Source organism: Melopsittacus undulatus, chromosome 1 (genome assembly GCF_012275295.1).
Source record: "Melopsittacus undulatus isolate bMelUnd1 chromosome 1, bMelUnd1.mat.Z, whole genome shotgun sequence".
NCBI lineage: Eukaryota > Metazoa > Chordata > Aves > Psittaciformes > Psittaculidae > Melopsittacus > Melopsittacus undulatus.
This window is the reverse complement of record NC_047527.1, coordinates 78,524,870-78,544,995: the sequence shown is the minus strand read 5'-3', so window position 1 is coordinate 78,544,995 and position 20,126 is coordinate 78,524,870. Positions and strand designations below refer to the sequence as shown.

The 20,126-nt window shown below is 35.9% G+C and overlaps 1 protein-coding gene across 2 annotated transcripts in view; it reads left to right on the top strand.

Annotated features, from left to right (window-relative positions):
* CDH12 (cadherin 12) overlaps window positions 1-19,026 on the top strand; it is a 165,711-nt gene extending 146,685 nt beyond the window's left edge. For both annotated transcript variants that reach the window (XM_005153353.4, XM_031052848.2), the window contains 5 exons: window positions 2,398-2,534; window positions 9,864-9,985; window positions 11,504-11,621; window positions 14,472-14,723; window positions 18,527-19,026. In XM_005153353.4, coding sequence (XP_005153410.1) covers window positions 2,398-2,534; window positions 9,864-9,985; window positions 11,504-11,621; window positions 14,472-14,723; window positions 18,527-19,026 — 1,129 coding nt within the window. The remainder of the gene's footprint in view (window positions 1-2,397; window positions 2,535-9,863; window positions 9,986-11,503; window positions 11,622-14,471; window positions 14,724-18,526) is intronic.
* Window positions 19,027-20,126: the final 1,100 nt, after the last annotated feature.

The window sequence follows — 20,126 nt, the reverse complement described above, 5'->3', positions numbered from 1 at the left end:
AAAACAAAACAAAACAAGAAGCAAAAACAAACCTCAAAACTAATGCTAAGAATGCTGGCATAATAGTTTCCATAGTGCTAATGCAAGCAAAGACAATGAATTCAGAAAAAATGCTACAGCTGTTTTTTATCAAATTACTCAATTCCCACAGATTCCACTTCCATAAAAGCCAAGAAGAATTCTACTGTTAGTATCAGCAGGAGTCATTCTAATCTTGCAACCCTTATTTTGGACTTTGATCCTGCTGGTGCTTATGCTTAGGAATAAGCATACTGGGCTTGTACATGTAGTTAATCACTTCTGTGAATGCTTGCAGATAGACTATGAGATTCTGATCCTGCAAATATTTGTTCTTGAATTCAACTTCAAATACAACAGTGTTCAAACTGAATATATTTTCTGCAGTTTTAAAGTCTCCTGATGAAGGAGGTTACCACCTACACTGTTCTTTGAACTAGGTCCTGTAGTTTCTTCATTGGCTCATGCTGTGTGAGGAGTACTTAGACAAAGCTAATTTTCCAAAGGGGAAAGATAAGCAAAGTTACTTTCTCATGCTTTGATCCCATTTATTAGTGTCTGGTTTCATAATTAATTTTGGAAGAAATTATTATTAAATTCTTATGTATTTATAAAATAACATATAATATAGTATATGTAAAATAGATAAAACATATATATGACTATTATTAAACATGCAAAGCCTGAAAGAGTAATTTTACTATTCCTGAAAGAGTATCTCAGTGTAATGATATTTTTAATAAATATCTTACATATATTTGTAATTTCTACTGTGAACCAAATTTTGAAAAATGAGATTGAAATTACAAATATGGGTAGACGATATTATCGTATTCAGGAAATGTGGCTGCTCAGCTGTGTAAAAGGATACATGCTGCCTTTTGCAAATAATTTGTGAGGCTTTTCAACTGAAGCAGTGAACTCATAATGCTGCTTGTCAATTGATGAATTTACCAATTTCATCTACAGCTAGGATTTTCTTGTGATTTGGACTAGACAATGTGTCTCCAAAGGAGCGTGGTGCCTTATCTGTGATGTTTTCACTACTCAAGTCTTCCTGAGCTATGGCATTCTTGAGTCCCAATTTGAGATATTTTCTTTGGGAATAGTCTATATACCCCTTTCTACCATTGCTTCCTTCTACAGCAGTAAACACAGTATTTATCTTTGCATTTCCTATACATTATTTTCATAAATCACACTAATCAGAGGAGGAAATACTAGACTTTAATCTTATCCTTAGTGACTTACATGCACGGAAGTGTCATAGGAATGGTCTTCTGGCCTTTATGATTTTCTAAATGTACTGCTGTTGAATGTAATTTTGTTCTTATTGCCTACTGTTCGCAAATGGCTTTCTCAGTTTCATCCTGCCTAGCTTTTGTGAAGCATCATCAAGGTATGAAAAGACTAACAATGAAAAGGAAATTTTTAGCTGGCTGCACTGCATCAGCAAAATTATTCCGTTATGACTACAAACAGTAGCAGCAAGTGTGAAAACAGACACTCAAATTTATCAGCATTTAAGGGAAAATGGGTTTGGAATAATTAACAGATTGTTTTTAAGCAGCTATATTTACAAGTGCATCTCTGCTGTCGTCCTTGCTAGGAAAAAACAGCAAATAAGTACACATTTTGAGGTTTAAATCTTCTCTGTGGTCATAGTTCTTGACAAACAAAGGCTCAGGAGAATAAAAATAACCCAGTGGTATTGCCTTGTTACTCACAGCTCCAGTCAAAATGAAAGTTCCCTATTCTTCCCAAAGGCAAAGAGCCTTTTATACCTCCTATATATGTGAGGATATAATTGCACTCTTTTCCACCTTCCATACTGTGACTGCCAACATCCTTCAGGTGGGGGACCTTTGTGTAGACTGTGCCAACAGTCCATGTACATCCACTAGTACACTTCTTTGCAAGCCCAGTGAGGATACTTCCAGCCTATTGCATCTAGAAATGGGTGTAAAGAGACTGGATCTGATCCATTTTTCATTGCTATTCATACCTTTAGAACTATTTCACGTATTTTTTCTCTTTTCCCTCTAAGCCTATCTAGTGCTGTCCAAAGTGACTGGTATAAGTAATCAGGGACAAAGAAGTTTTGCATCAACTTCTTGGAAGCTCAAAGTTTTCAAACAATCTGAACACTGGAAGTACTAAATTTTTATTATATCCCATTTTCCCTTGAGTATTCCAACACTGTAAAAAAGAAATAAACAAATCTCCCTTTACTGTCTTCTTCCTGAAAGTATTGTAACAGCTGGGAAGAAAAAAAAAACAAAACCAAAACCAAAACTTGAGCTAGCTAGACTGTTGTTATGATAAATGAGTAATCTTTGCACATTTGCATCTCCTTTGTTTAATATTTTTCCCATACAGATACTTCATCGATTGGAAGAATGATGTGGACAGCTACTTTACAATAGATGCTACTGAAGGAACCATTGCTACTAATGAATTACTGGATAGAGAAAGCACAGCACAATACAATTTCTCTATAATTGCAAGTAAAGTTAGTAAGTATGACACAAACTGAATTAATATGGTAAATTGTTTTTTTTCCAGAATGTAGTGCTCAGACATAAATATACTGTGAAGAATGCATATATTGCTGAAAGATTATTTAAGGTTCAGTAAACATCATTTTGCCAGACTCACTATGAAACTAAGTTTGATATTCAAAGACCCTTAAAGTTTTTCTAGTAATGCTTATGTAGGTCCAGCTCCTTCAGAAGCAGAAAATAATTTTGTCAGCAAAAAGAGCAAGAGAAGTTGTACGAAGGCCTTCTAATTCTGATTTCTGATTTTGTAATTCATACTATATGAAATTAGGTTAGACAAATAACAGGTCTTTCAATCTGCTTTTTGAAGTCAAAAGAATTTGAAGACTCATTCAATTCCCATACAAAAAGTACACTAAAACTGAGTCAAGATTTAAGGCCCTAAATGAATCAGTCTGTGTGCTGCATCTCTGCTCTTGTGCTTTCTCTCTAGCTAAGACTTTAAGCCTAACTACGTGTTTTCTTTTCCTGTATGATTTGTGGTGGGGGTTGTTTTTTTCATTTCTTGTATTTGTGTCTTCTAAGTAGTTTCAGGGTCTTTTTTAAAATAAGAATTCCCTTCTGCTTCTGTATTATGTAGTTGCTTTCTCCATTGCCAACCTTCTGTGTAGCATTCCTCTTTCATGATTATGTCAAACCAAAACTCTCATAGACATATACCACCCTTTGAATACAAGTCTTTGTATTCAAAGGGTCACTTAACAGCCACAGAGGTCTTTCTGTTGACATCAGTGGGCTGCAGAAGCAGGAAAATATTATATTTGAAAAATTTCTGCTAAAAAAAAAATAGAACTTCCACTTGTTGAGTGCTGATGTAGAAACACTGAAACTGCCATTTCTTATTACGGGAAAAGTGCACTGAGGAGTGTCATACCATATACATGATTACCTAAGGAAAGTGGCCCAGTATTGGAATTAGTTGCATAACTTGCCTCAGGAATAGCTGCTACTGTTACCTAAGTATTTCAACTCTCCATTACCTTATCTCTTTAAACTAAACACACTCTAAACTAGTTTTATTAAGTTCTGTTATTTAAAAAACTTTATTGCTAAAATATGTATTTTGCTTTCTCAGTGTGAGACTGTAACAACAAAACCCCTCACCTTTTAAACACATCCTAATGGTCATTCTGCAAATTACCTTTTCTTGAACAGGCCAATTATAAAAAAACCTCCACCACCTTTATCCCCATCAAATCAGAGAGAAAACCAAATTAAACTGGCTTTGTAGTCATTCTTCTGTATGTGGAATATGATGCCAAGGTCATGAGCAGACTTACATGGACTCCTTGCCTGTGCCTTAACCCTGGGACCTTTTATATCATTGTTCCTCTTGTAGCTTCAAAATGAAACTGTATATGAATCACAGTTGATGCTTGTGTTACATTTTTTTCTCACAGCCACTAAAGTCTTAAAGTAATATTATGATTTTTGAACAATCACTTTACTTTTCAACCAATGTCGTAAATGGCATGCAATTTACATAGCTAAGTATAGCAGCGTGCAAATGATATATGTAAATGTTGATATGGATGTACCATTTAGCCTTTTCTTAGAGGCTGATAAATCCAAATATTATTAGCACTAAAGTGCCAGAATTTATAATTTTTAATGGAATAGATTTCAAAAATGAGGCAGCAGGGAATTACCTAGTTGGATATATAGTAGCCTTCCAATATCTGAAGGGAGCCTGTAAGGATGCCAGAGAGGGACTTTTCATCAGGGACTGTAGCAACAGGAAAAGGGGTAATGAGTTTAAACTTAAATAAGGGAAGTTCAGGTTAGATATGAGGAAGAAGTTCTTTACTGTAAGGGTGGCGAAGCTCTGGAATACGCTGCCATGTGGTAAATGCTCCATCCCTGGCAGTGTTCAAGGCCAGGCTGGACAGAGCCTTGGGCCATAGCTACCTTCCTGTATCTGAAGGGGGGGCCTGTAGGGCCTAGAGGGATGCTGGGGAGGGACTATTCATTAGGGACTATAGTGATAGCACAAGGGGTAATGGGTTAAAACTTAAATAGGGGAGGTTTAGACTGGATATAAGGAAGAAATTCTTTACTGTTAGGGTGATGAGGTACTGGAATGGGTTGCCCAGGGAACCATGGCAATTGTGAATGCTCCATCCCTGGCAGTGCTCAAGGCCAGGTTGAACAGAGCCTTGGGTGACATGGTTTAGTGTGAGGTGTCCCTGCCCATGTCAGGGGGGTTGGAACTAGGTGATCTTAAGGTCCTTTCCAACCCTAACTATTCTATGATTCTATGATACCTGATACTACCTTTGCTGACGTTGCATTTTATGGAGGGGGAAAGAGAAGGGAAGGAAGTCTTGTTCAAAAGTCTGATTATTTGTGAATTTGTAAATGGTTTCATGTCCAGTGTCCTTGTTCTACACTTGTCTGACATAAATATATGTATATATGCTAAGATTATTCTTCCTTGAATTCCAGATCCTGCCCCTGCCTACATTGCCTGGTACCCGTTAGCAGCTTGAACAGAGGCAAAATTTGAGCCCTTAGCAAACAGCTAATTATCTTCTTGTCCTCGGCTTGGTTGTGTCAATTTATACACTCACAACCAGGGAAGTCCTGGTTACCCAACAATAAAACAATATATCTTACAAATGGACAGTAGCTGCTGATTCCACATATAGGGAACTGTAATAATGGGAAGTACTCAAGTCATGCAATGACCAATTCTGACCATGTCTCATTATACTGTGATCTTTATTTATAACCCTAGAAAACATGAGATCTAAACACTGTCTGGGAATCTGTATACACAAAATAACACAACTGACTCTTGAGAACATCCTGGAAGTGTACCCAGCATAAAGTGATGGATAGCCTTCTGTCATATTTAACACAAGACACCATAAATTTATTCCACCCTTGTTAAGAAGCATGTCCCAAAGCAGAGATCTTTTTAAGTGGGAGATGAATGATCGTTCTGCTGACATGCGGATAATGACACAGACGTGAAGGCAGCTCAATGCAGAAGGTCCCTTACCCATCCAGAGAAATAAAAAATAAGCCTTGATATAGAACTAAGTGCATGATCAAGGGCAAGATGTGTTCACTCATTGTTTTTTTTTCCCCATTTCAGTTCCCTATTTCGCCATACTTCTTTTTGTTCCCTCACTATATTTCATTGTAAAGTTATTTTTCCCTTCTCAGAGTAAATCGACACCCTAACAGCCTCCATGGTTTTTGATCCTGCATGTTTTTGATCCCACAGACTCTGTCCAAGCTAATAAATTAAACATGTCTTGCATTTGTTTCAAGCATAAAGGCCAGCTGGCACTGAGTAGTCTATTTCTCTGCCATTAAACACTCTTACCTTCCAAACAGACTGCCCACATTTAAATTGATTCTTTGTGAGTGATTCCTCACCCATACTAACACCCAGCAATTGCATTTGAATCATCTGCAAGACCATTAGTTGGCCCAGGCCAAACTGTGCCAAGGGCTGCTGTAAGAACATAATGGTACAACAAATCACAGTCTAATGCTCAGAATGTCCCCCAATGTGCTACTAAATTAGCTAATATGGGAATGTTTTTTGCATCTTACAAAAAAAAGAAGTAGATAAGATGCGTAAGATTTCTGCTTTCCCATTCTCAAGGCACTAGTTAAAAGTTGAAAATAAATGTAACTATAATCCTTCCTGTCCAAACCAACTTACCAGCTCTCTAAGTCTAGATCCAAATTTTGTGGATACTAAAGAAACCTCTTTAAATCTCAAACTGGGGTTTATCTGCATATCATGACTGGGATTAAGGAATCACCAGTTCTCCTTGATGGTCAGTATCTATTTTCTTAGATATCTTGGATTTCCAAAAGTTTACTAGTCAAAGCACTTTACATATTTTCTACTATTGTAATATCCTTGAACCATGAAGATGTTAATAGATGATTGTACTTGAGCAAAAGAAGAAAGCAAGGTTGTTGACGTCTTTACAGACAGGGAAATTGAGGAAAGAAGCAGGTAACTAATTTGCTTGTATCTTATAGTTAGAAACCTGAAATCAGTTTCTTAATTCCTAGGCTAATGATTTAACAACGTGTCTTCTTATCTGTGTAATGTCTGTTCAAAAGGCATGAGCAGATGGTTTCAGTGACTTATTACCAATATCAGCATGCGTGTTACTACTACGTTCACAGGGCTCAAAAAGATAAATTTTTGAGACAAACAGCAAACAAAACCAAACCAGAAAAAATGGAGGTCAAGTCTGCAAAGTGGTATTTGAAGTGCAGTTCTTGATCTTTGTTCACATCAAGTATACAGATCTTTGTAATGATATATGAATTCAAAGCTGCACATGATATCTTTGTAGTCTCCCTTTATATACGTGAGTAATTCAACTGGTATCAAGCAAACCATAAAGAAAATTAACCACATAAACAAAGTAAATTCCATAAATAAGTCCATCTTATGCTTTAGTAATTCTGTTTACTTTTGTATTTTATTTTTGCTAATCATTTATAAAAGGTAAAATTCTACCTTGCTAAAATACTTACAAATGAGATTTTTGGCCTTCTAATAAATCTTTCAAAGAACCATAGAAAATAAATCACAGACCCTCACTGAGAAATAAATAAATATAAAAATTATACTCACATTCATATGTATTTCCAAAGCATGCTATCCCTTCATGATTTTGAGAGAAGGCAAAATGTCAAATCCCTTTGTTCAACCCAGTCCCACTGTTCTAAAAAGCTGAAAAACTAATGTAAGATACTTAAAAAAATATAGCCTAAAAATGCTTCTTAAAAAAATGACGTGTAATGTCATCAGCTAATATCTGTTATATCCATCATGCACAAATTTTGAATATGCTCATTCTTTTACTGTTAACATATCTCCAAAAGGAAACAAATTAGCATACTTTTGTGGAAAGGCATTAATCTCTAATGTTTTTGAAGAATGCATCTGGAACTACTGTTGTTCACTGTTGTACCTTAAAATAAACACACAAAAACTAAAAGAAAACCTGAGTTACTTCGTGTGAGTTGCTGTGTTCTTTGCAGCAAGCACTGCTAGGAGGGAATTTTTAAGTTAGACTGTTTCTGTAAATAACTGAGTGAACTTGACCTACTCCAGGATTTTCTGATCCTTACATATTCAGAGTTGTGGTTCTGCTCTCTACTGACGAAAATAACTTCTTAGGACTTTTTTATTTCTTGTTATAAAAAGTAACTAATTCAGTTGTGAGCAAGTGATCTAGATTTCTTCTGGCTTTTGGGGCTTCTAAAGAATCACTGTCTAATTCTCAGCTTCTAGACCAAGCTCTCTTCATTCATACTTCACAATGCCTTTCTTCAGAGACATTCTGCACATAGGGATGATGCACTGTTGAAAATTAATTAGGATTCAAAGAGATACTATTAGATATGTTCATTATAGTTAGATATGCTCATAGGAAGGAACTACAAATACTATGTGATTTGGGTAATAGGGTTTTGTGGCTGTTTTGTTTTTTTTTTTCTTTTTTTAGATTCCAAGCTGAGTTTGTAGGATAGTCAATTTATCCACTACTTGTAAGGTAAAGCACACTTTCACTTGCAGCTGGTCCTACTTAACTAGGAAATCATTGGAGGAAACATTTTGGCTTTAAGGGAAGCCTCTTGAAAACCCTGCACTTAATAGCTCCTGAGAACAAGAAAGAGATAAGGTAAAATTTCTACAGTGTCACCACGAAGACACTTTGCCCCTAACTATGTTATTTATGAACAACAGAAATGCAAAGGTTTACACAAACTATGAAGTAAGCAGCTAATGCAAATAATTTCAAGAGTCCATTGATGGCCATTAAGATGCTCAGAGAGCTGGAGCATGTCTCCTGTGAAGACAAACTGAGAGAGTTAGGGTTATGGGAGAAGAGAAGACTCCAAGGAGACCTTTATAGCAACCTTCCAGTACCTAAAGGGGGCCTACAAGAATGCTGGAGAAAGGTTTTTTATAGGGACATATGGGGATAGGACAAGGGAGGATGGCCTTGAATTTGAACAAGGTAGATTTAGATTAGATATTAGGAAAAAATTCTTTACTGTGAGAGTGGTGAGACACTGGAACAGGTTGCCCAGAGAAGCTGTGGATGCCCCATTTCTGGAAGTGTTCAAGGCCAGGTTGTATGTGACTTTGAGGAGCCTGGTCTAGCGGAAGATGTCCCTGCCTATGGTAGGGGGTTTGGAACTAGATGATCTTTAAGATCTGTTCCAGTCCAAACCATTCTATGATTCTATGATTTATGTCTGAAAATTTAAGAAAACTGGTTTTGTACTTAACCGTGACCCTTATGCTGCTGCTGCTACACCGCTCTCATTCACAGCATAGATTTCTTGAATAGGTGAATGTATAGTGGCTGCCACTCTTCTTAAATGCAAAAAGACAAAATAATTACCCTTTTCACGCACTAGCTAAATTGTTTTTTTTTTTTTATGGATCTGCTATCTTGCAAGAGGTCTCAACATAAAGTAAAAGAGAATGTTGTTTGCTTCGTACTGAATTTATATCTACTTTCTTCACACATTGCATTTGCAGATAAACTTGTTTATAAAATGCATCTAGTCAGTGGTGAAGATTATTTTTATTGTTAGGACAATGAAAAGAAGCATAATGTATACTGTTTTTTAGCATTTCTTTTGCACAAAAATATTTGCTAATTGCAAATACTTAAGCAGTTAAAGAAAAACCAGTTATAACACAGCCTAATTGCTTAGCCACAAGTTGAATGCTAGCTTTACATGTTTCACTTCTAAATTTGCCACTTAATTTGTCTGGCTTTCATCAAGATTTTTCTTTACATCTTCATATCTTACTTTTCTCCATCTTCTAAATGGGTTTGCTCCACTTACTTCCTTAATATCTTGCAGATGTAAACAGCAGCTAAGTAATAAGTACTGATTTTCTACATTCCATTATGGAAAACACAATTCAGTTTTAATAATTGGAAATGTCTTCCCCATACTCCATGAAAAGTTGTCTAGGAAAATTTTGCATCTTTATTTACAGTATAATTCAAATTCTTTGATTTATGCTCTAATAAACATAATCATGTTGACTGATTCCTTACCCTGTGAAGTGTAATGTATCAAAGCCTGGTATAAAATGATAAGACGTGTGCTTCTGATTTCTCCTTAGTACAAATCACAAATAAATGGAAGTCAAGGGCTGTTAGAAGTTACAGTACTGGGATCAAAACAGTTTATGACAGCTCATGAAAACTAGGGCTGACAAAAAACATAAATAGCCTTCCTTACTGTTTTTTTCCTAAAAATCATTTATAGGTAACCCACAATTAACCAGCAAAGTCAACGTTATAATAAATATCCTGGATGTCAACGAGTTTCCTCCAGAAATTTCAGTTCCATATGAGACATCCGTATGTGAAAATGCCAAGATGGGACAGGTATTTGAAATTTGGAATGCTTACTATGTTGCTTTTTCTGTCATTATTGTTTATAATAACAGAAATTTGGGGGTTTGAAAAGGACATCATAGTTAGAATTCTTGTTACAAACAAATGTCTGTGTTGGAAATATCTTTTCTAAATAATTCTCTTTTTGGTCTATTGTGGTCTATTATGGTCTATTTATTTTTATTAACCCTGATAACGTGGGTCTGAGCCACCTTTTACAGTGCATTTAATATCTGTGTCAAGAGAAAGAATGACTTCCTTAAAGACACTTAAGGGTGAAATTGTAGTGAATAAATGGAGTAGGATAAACTACACACATTTCTGTGTCCTATTCCGAGATAAAGAACCCACAAACCCATACAGTCCTCCTGAAAGCTTGTTTTTTATAAGCGGTTTCAAATACATACATAGCATGCAAAACCTGTTTCAGACTCAGAATATTAACTTATACCATCAGTGATGCCACTATTAATAGAGCTGTTCCCAGAAGCTGTTGGCATGTGCTCCTGCACAAAATTTGTGCAATCACATACAGTGCTGCAAAGCACCAAGGCCAACCATCATACATTTTAACAACCAATAGTGGTTCCGAGATAAGATTTGTAACTTCAGCTGCTCAACTTTGAGAGCTAGTGACAGCCAAGCAAGGAACATATTCAGCCTACTGTGTAATTGTTGACTTCTTTTTATATGTATGTAATACCTAATCAATGATTTTTATTGCCTTTGTTAAAGATTTGCCCATGACTTCTAAGATACTCCTTTTTTTTTTCTTATGTTTCAGCTAATTACCATACAACCTAATTTAACTTCTAGTTTATCAGATACCTTTAATTTTTCATATAGGTGTGAACAGTAGAAAGGGGAACTTTTTACAGGGAAATCAGAGACAAGCACTGACCTTTCAAAAATTATAGATATTTAGATGTTTATTTAATGAAAAAAATGCCTTCCTTTTTAAAAACTCACTGGCAATCCTACTATTAAGTATTTTAACTGCACTGTGCTTACCTGAAATCTAGTAGGTAGGTCTCTGAGACCCAAAAGTTCCTTCATGCCTAAATGGTGCAGACCTTTCAACCCTCTCTACTTCATTTCAAGCTGTGAAATTAGAGACAAGCTTTGTGAAATACTACAACATGTATAGGTCGTAATAGTGATAGTAGTAGTAGCAGCAGATAAAGTGAACTGTCTTTAGATAATCATTCACCTGAAAACTGTCACTAGTCTTCTGATGCAAAGGACAAATATAAAATGCTTCTGCTATGAATATAGTTTAAATCATTTTTATTTCCTTCAAATATGTCAAAGTGAGACTTTCTGAAACACCATTATTTCTCTGGAAACTTTATCAGACTTCTTGCCTCCACTGTCCAATATATCAGGAGAATGAGAGTAATCCAGAATCTCACTTTCATTGTTTCATTTGATGTTCACTTTGCGCTTCTACAAAACTACTACTTTTAGAAGAGTGAACTGACTTCAGGATTAAATTTAATCTGATTTCAGGTGATACAGATTATCACTGCAGCAGACAAAGATTTGTCAGCAGCTGGGCAAAGGTTTTCCTTCAGATTGTCACCTGAGGCCTCCAACAAGCCAAATTTCACAGTCCATGACTACAGAAGTAAGTTGCTTATACTTATCTCTCAGAGCAGCAGGCTGTGGCTATAATGACAAATATGATTACTTTATATTACAGTCATGTATACAGACTAAGTTATTAATGACATTTCTAATTGTTAAACTATCTAGGACATACGTTAATATAAATTCAGGTCTTGAACCTTTTCTTATTTTTAGGGGACAGGAATTGTCAGAACACCAAAGGCTGAGATATCCCTACAGGCCTGCAAAAACACTGCTACCTGTTTTATTTTCTTCCTTTTATCATTCAGTATCTCGGGAAGAACTCATATGCCAATGCAGGTATACCTTTAAATAAGGCAATATTTCTGCCTTGTTTAAATACTATTACTTTGCTGTTTTCAAAGTACCCAACTGTGGTGCTTTCTGGAGAATGCATAGTCCTGCAGAAGAATTAGTTCTGAATATAGACAATGCTGTTGCAGTATAACATCCCACAAAAGTATAACAACGCACAACACAAAATAATTTGTATTTTATATACTTAACATCTCTGATTTTTCCGCCAATTTTTGTTATAACTGACAATCTTCCTTGGTTTTCAAATTTGATAAATGATAAACACAAAAAAATAAAATCGTATGTGTACGCACCTATATATGGTACATGTTAAAATGTTTAAAATTAAAATATTAAAATGTTAAAAATTAAAAAGTTACAGTGTTAAATGCTTAAAAGCATTTCTTAACACTTACGAAGAAGAAGCACACTATTGAAACACAAGTAAGACAGATTTTCCAACCCTAAAAGACTTTTTCATTTTTGATGATTTATGGAGCTATTAGAAAAACCTCTCCAAACAGAAACTCTGTACAGTATTTTCAGTATCATTGGGCTTTTGTTTGCCAAAAAGGTGGAAGATCAGCTATTTACAAAATTAGAGCTGTTATAACATAATCCTATTTTCACTATAGAAACCTTTGAAAAACATACATATAATTATTTATTGAATTAGCAATTATGTTAGTAGCAAGCAGGTATTTTGTGAAAGGATTTTTTTTTATGTTTGTAATAAACCCAGTAGAATAAACTTTTCCAAGTTCATTATTTCTTCAGAGTATAACTTAATGATGTCAGAAAAAAGACAGAAGCTGTAGGTTGTTATTTGGAGTCCCTATAAACACAAGCACAGGGAAATTTTATGTTTCTAGACTATGCCTTCAGCAGCACTGAGGCCAATCGATCAGCTGTGAATAGAAGTGGGGCCCTGGCAGAGCTGGAGTGCTTCCAGCTGAACCACTAACTTTCCTCTTTTTCCATTGCTGGCCTCACTGTACTCTCTAGAGGGCTGCTTCCCTGACAAGCATACTCAGCTGTTCATGTAAGAGAGAGAACTTTCCTCTTCTCCAAACTGTCACACACATCCTGAAAATTAATTTATTGCCAACAGGCTGAAGAACCAGAGGCTGTCTCAGCTTCAGGCTGCAGCTCCACGCTGCTCTCCGCAGAGCTCAAACACATGCCGTGTCCATATTTTCAAAAGGACCTTAAACAACTGAAACAATTGAAGAGTAACAAAAGTATTTCAAAGTCAAAGACTTTAAAGATCAATCTGATTCTCTCAAAGGAGAATGGAAAGCAACTTGGTTGCATTGTAACATGTATTAAAGTGATCTTCAACATTGCAATTTGAAAAAAAAAATAAAAATAGTTCTATTAATAGAAATAGACATAAGAATAGAAACGAGATTAAGCGGGATGACTTCCAAACTCTTTATACAGTGCAGATGATTAATCATAGAGAGAAGCAACAACCAGAAGATGAAAGTTGGTTTGATTCAAACAATTTTGAGACATTTTTCTTTTTCAAAACTAAACATCACTAAACTTGATATGTTTGTATTTGATAAAAAGCAGACTTCTGAAATAAGCATTTTGTCAGTTAAGTAGTCTCTCGTTGGTGTTTGATCATAATCTATCTGATTTGGGATACTTAGAGTTCCTTCTTACTGTCCCTAATCAGAACTGGACACAAGTATTTGAGCATGGAATTCAGAGCCTTTAATCCTTCTACCTAGGAAACAGAATTCCAAGAAGAGATGAAAAGTTATAACATGGACAAGAAGTGATGACTTCTAAACATATAGTAACATGGGTGAGAAGGCAAAATGGTGACTACTGCAGGTTACCTCCATTTAGATTTGTCAGCTAATTAATTCCCTGCTAATTTAATTTTTTTTTTTACTCTCAATGCAGTTATTTTAATCTGCACATTATTTCCTTGCTGATTCAAGAAATGCAGCAATAACTGAATATTTACTGGGAAGAAATGACAGAACATAACTTCTAGGAGTTCTGAAAACATCCATGACTGATGTAAAATGTACTGATTATATTGTTTCTATACTTATTTTTAGTGGGGCAGGAAAGTTGAAGGAGGTTTGCATTTATCAAGGTATATGATTTCAGTTTTAAAGGGAAATGAATTAATTGAGCTGTGATTCTAAATCTATGTGCAGTCATAGCCCATTGGACCACAGACTTGGAATATAAAGAGACAGGGAGAAAAGAAAAACTAAATATCCCTCCTAAGCTAATACCTGTAATGCTTTTTTTTTTTTTAATTATAGTTTATGTCACCTTTGAAATTTCAGCTATCAAGCTAACAAATTTGCAATAAATTGATATTATTTAATGCTCTGCAAAACATAGCTCTACCAGTCAGAATACAGTACTTTCTGTAATGATAAAACAAGGCAATTACATAAAGTATGTCATTCCCTGAGTTACAAAAATGGAAAAGCTGCCTGCTACTAAAGGTGATATAAAACACAATGATGAATTGAAGTACACAATAAAAATGCTGTAATGAGTATGTCCTGTTTTACAGACAACACAGCTGGGATTGAAACCAGGAGAAATGGTTACAGCAGAAGGCAGAAAGAGCTGTACTTTCTTCCAATAGTAATAGAAGATAGCAGTTACCCTGTCCAGAGCAGCACAAACACATTGACTATCCGTGTTTGCAAATGTGATTCTGATGGTATCATCCAGTCCTGCAATGTGGAAGCAATCTTCTTACCAGTAGGCCTCAGCACAGGAGCGCTGATTGCAATCTTGTTGTGTATTATCATACTTTTAGGTTAGTTCTCTTGAAATAATGTGAAAGCATTACTCTGTTTATTCACGTTTGAACTGGTTTGTGTTGTTATTAGTTTCATCTACTGTTTAAAAAAAAAGCCATTGAAAATGTGTGGCACTTGCTGAGAAATTTTATGCTTCTACATTTCTAGAAACGCATCTCAAAGCACCAACCATGACCATGAATCTGCTAACGCCTACATTTTTCTTGCTGCATGAAGAGAACCAGTTTTCAGTAGAAAACAGAACATATTTTTCCTCTGAAAGTTAGTTCTGTTGGAATACCTTTCTTGAAAGGTTACTATTTTCAGATTATTACTAAGGTAGGCAAGTCCTACTGACAGTAACAGCAGTAAGGACTTAGTAAGAGTTTTATTTAATTCTTCATGCCAGCTTGAGTAAAAGAAGAACAAAGAAATGAGAGAGAAAATAATTGTAATGTAGAATGTGACTGGCTAAATCCATGTAAAACTTTACAGGAACACTTTCAGGCAGACATGGATTTCATAAGGTGGCATTGTCATTTGTGATGTAAATCATTTGATCTACATTATATTTAAATATTGCCTTATTTACAGCATGACCAAAGCAGTCCATATTCACATGTAATATAGCCTTCATGAGCTGATAACAAAATAAATCCAACTTTGTAGCCTACACAGGCACAATGTGGGCTGCAGAAAGCAGGCTGATTCTTACAGATGCTAGTCTATGCTGTTTCTTGATACTAGTGGGCTTCCTAGATCTCATACTCCTTATGCAGGTCTACTGCTTAGGCAAAACCAGCTGCAGACTCAGAACATCATAACAAATGGATATCTATTTGCATTGGGAGGATAGAGGAATTTACCACATAAGGAAATAAGTAGAGGCTCAGGGTTACATTAATAGCTTCTGAGTAGTAGTGGGTAAAAGTCAGAATTTATGTTCTGTATAAAAATTTTATGTTGTGAGAAAAATGTTTCAAATCAGAACAAGAATAGCAAATGTTCATACTTCCCATGGAATAGGAATTAATAACAAATACACTAACTTTGAAGAATTTTAAACAAAACAACCTTAGGTCAGTTTTTCAGAACTGAGAATAATGCTGTCCTCTTTACTATAGTTCCTTGGGACTGCATTTTTTTTTTTTACATTTGTGGGTTTCCTGGGTAAAACCAGTCAGGAGTAAGCCTCAGCCTCAAAAAAAAAATCCATTATGAATAAGGCTTTAATGTACTTTCACAAGAAAAGGCAAGTCAGAGTCTGTCATAAGTCAGGACTCCCAGGATGTCTATCCTCTCTGTTGCAGAGCAAAGTGCTTAGAAGCCCTAGAGACAATAGCTGTTGCAAAGCCTTTCAAGTTGCCACCTTTGTGTCCAGTCATCTGGACAGCACAAACTACGCAGCAGGGAGCTAGGTTCTCTTGGTGCAGAGATCATATAAAGTGGCAGAGTATCTGGGGAAACGGGAATACACGAAGTCTGAATTTCCCCCAGATTTGCTAGGTGATCATGGAGGCCTTCTACAGAATTGTGTTTATGCTTCCCTAATGGTTTGTTAAAATAAATACAATTTTATTTTATAAACCCAGCATATTCAATCGAAAACAATTGAGTCAAAGGACTCCCTACCAGCTCTGCTGCTGATTGAGTCTCTTGGTATATACAAAACTAATGAAAATATTTTAACTCCTGATTTGTGCAGAATGCCAGCCTGAATTACTGAGATTATATTTAGAAAAGAGGGTTTGGTCTTCTAATAACCTCTTCATTCCAGTTGGCCTGACAATATTACCCAGAAAAACTAATGTATAAATAATGACATCTCCAGTGTGGTACATAACCTAAGAGAATGGCCTTTATCTTACATCCAGATGTTCTCCTTACTATTCCATTGATCAATTTAAAACTGCTTTTGGATTTTCACTTCTTACTGTGAACCTGGTCTGACATAAATTCATTAAAATTGTAGCTGAAATCATTCTTGTTGAGCTCATTTCTACACAAAAGACAGACAACGTATTACCAGAATCAGGAGTTATTTTAGACCACACAAGCCTGACCATGGATTTATAATCATTGCAACTCCTGTATTCATTATTATGTCACTTTACCAACAGCACTTAGAACACTTATTTCTACCAAAGGCAGCTAGGGAATTAAAAATACCAAAAAGGCCAGTTTACTACAAGCATATCTTGCATTCAATGAAATACATCTCTAAAAAAAAAATATTGAAAGAAACCCATAAGCTGATTGTCATTCATTTACCATTTGTAATAAAACCAGTATGTAAAATTCTATGTTACATAGAATCACAAAATCACAGTTGGAAAGCACCTCTGAAGATCATGTAGTAGCTTTGCTGAAGTTAGGATAAAATTAATGTGCTTTTCTGCCCTCATCTGCCAGTCATCTCATTGTAGAAGCCTATCTATCTGATGAGCTAAGCACAATTTCACATTTGTAAATCCATGCTGACTACTCATAATCTCCTTCTTGCTCTTAATATGTTTAAAAGTGGTTTCTAGAATTATTTGCTCCACGATTTTCTTCAGCATCAATGTGAGGCTGATTGGCCTGTAGCTCCCTAGCCCATTCTTGTCCTTCTTGAAGACAGGAGTGGCACTTCCTCCAGTCCTCAGAAACCTTTCCCAGTCCCCATCACCTTTCAGTTATTACTGCAAGAGGCCTCCCAGTGACATCAGCCACCTGCCTCATCACCTGCATGCATCCCATCATATCCCATGTGCTTGTGTGTCCAGTTCGCCAAACCTGATCCTCTTCCACCAAGGATAAGTCTTTCTTTTTCCAGACTTTCCCTATGGTCTCAGGACCTGGGATTCCTGAAGGACAACCTTACAAATAAAGAGAGAGGCAAAGAAGCCACTGAGTAGGTTGGCCTTTTCTGTGTCCTTTGTCAACAGGTCCCCTGCCACATTCAGCAATGAAACCACATTTCCTTAACTTCTTCTTTTGTCACTGTCATACTTGTACAGGCCTTTTTTGTTGCCCTTCCTGTCCCTTGTGAGATTCATCACCAGATGTGCTTTGACTTTCCTGACTGCATCCCTATATGTTCAGATAGTCACTGTATATTCCTCCTGGCTCACCTGTCTCTGTTTCCACCACTTACATGCCTTTTTTTAACCTCTGAGTTTAGTCATGAGCTCTTGTTCATCTATGCATGTTTTCTGCTGCCTTTGCTTGATTTCCTGCTAATGGGGTTGGACCACAGTTGAGCTTGGAGAAGGTGGTAATTGAAAACCAGCCAACTCTCCTGGACCCCTTTTCACTCCAGAACCATATCTGTGGGATTTTTCAAAGCAGACCCCTGAAGAAACTGAAGTTTATGAAAACCTGAAGTGGGATTATTTTTTCTACAATTCAAAGATTCCATTTTTTTTCCTCTTTAATACTGTGGGGCTTTTTTCTCTGAAAAGTGGAAATTTGGGATTTTTTTTTTTTTTATTTTACTGTGGTAGATATTTTAAAAGGAAATCCCATCTCTCTCTCTGAACTAAAAAGTTGAAGGCCTGTCCAATCCTACTTGTCTGCAAAGCAGGCCAGTAGGAAAATTAATTGTTACTTCCTTCGGCAGTACAGCAAGCAGTAAGGAAAGTTAGACTCATACATCAAACAGCAAATGACTTTTCATCGGCTAGAGCACATTTATTTTTGAAAGAATAGTAGGACCATATTGTCTAGGAAAAATGACCCTTTGGTTGCTTGGAGCTTTCAAAGGAAGAGTTTATGATATGTCATGAGAGTACCAAATTATTTCTGTGCATGTCTTAACTTCCTTTTTCTCTCATTACAGTCATTGTGGTACTGTATGTAGCGCTACGAAGGCAGAAGAAAAAGGACACCCTTATGACCTCTAAAGAAGATATCAGAGATAATGTTATCCATTATGATGATGAAGGAGGTGGAGAAGAGGACACCCAGGCTTTCGACATAGGTGCCCTGAGGAATCCCAAAGTGATTGAAGATAACAAAATACGCAGGGACATAAAACCAGACACCTTGCGTTTTTCACGTCATAGACCACTTGTTGAAGATAACACAGACATAAGAGATTTCATTAATCAAAGGCTACAGGAAAATGATGTCGATCCAACTGCACCCCCTTATGATTCCCTGGCAACTTATGCTTATGAAGGAAATGGATCTGTTGCAGAGTCTCTCAGCTCTATAGACTCCCTTACTACAGAGGCAGATCAGGATTATGACTATCTGAGTGACTGGGGACCTCGCTTTAAGATCTTGGCAGACATGTTTGGAGAAGAAGAAAGTTATAACCCTGACAAGGTCACTTAAGTACAACTACAGCAGTGAAATAAAAAGTAAAGCAACCACAAATTAGAAAGATAAACCTAAGCTTTATATAGGAAAGGATTTGTTTGATTATAAAAAAACTGCTTTCAGCAAGTTACTACACGTATCATACTGTCAGTTTCGGTTTGATCTGCAAAGGAATGAAAAAAATCTGCAATATGCACAGTTTTTTGTTGTTGTTATTTTGTTACTCTGGAATTACACTGAGACAAGCTCAGGCGTACAAGGTACAGTTTACTGACCTGATTGAGAAAGAAGAAAGCTTTCTGGCATAATGGTGGAAGAGTGGTAGCTTTTTCGTAATTCCACTAAAGTGCCTATTGAAACTTTTATTGTTTAAGTGGTAAAGAGTGCTGTGATGGTGTTAAAAAACCGAATGGTAAATTGGAGAAGAACTTTAAGACAAGAAGCAATAGCAACCTGCTGACTTCTTTTAGGACAAAAATGGAGATCACTTCCTGGAGTGTATCTAACGACTAAAATGAAGGTGGGGATGGGGGGTGTACATTGTGTTTGTTTGGGGGTTATCTTTGTTTTTTTAAAAGAAGAAAACAGTATGTCAAGACATCATATATCTTCTTCTGAAATTTCACTGAAAATTTAGATTTAAAATTCTAATTGCTCACTCTGAAGATGTAAAACCCAGATAAAGGAAAAGTTCTTAACATATATCACTGAATATTTAAAATGTTCATGCAAATATTACATTTTATTTCCAAAATAATAAAAAGATGAAAGCAGCTATTCCTTTATGTGAAGAAAATTTTCATTGGCTCCCCCTCTTCTTTTAAGACTATTATTAGAACATAAAATGTAGAGGGGTTTTTTAAGAGTATATGGTATTTTTAGTACTAAAACATTTTTTGCTGTTGTTAAGTATCACTAAAGAAGTATATGTAAAGAACTACATTTCTTTATACGAATACATTTCCTTATAAGAATACAACTTCTTTGCAATTAGGTTGTTACCATGGAGGTACCATAGACATACGTACCACATATATAGTTATTTTTCAACTGACCATCTGCTACAATTCAGCATACCATTGTCTTTCACTGTCAGACCCACATCAAACATTTGG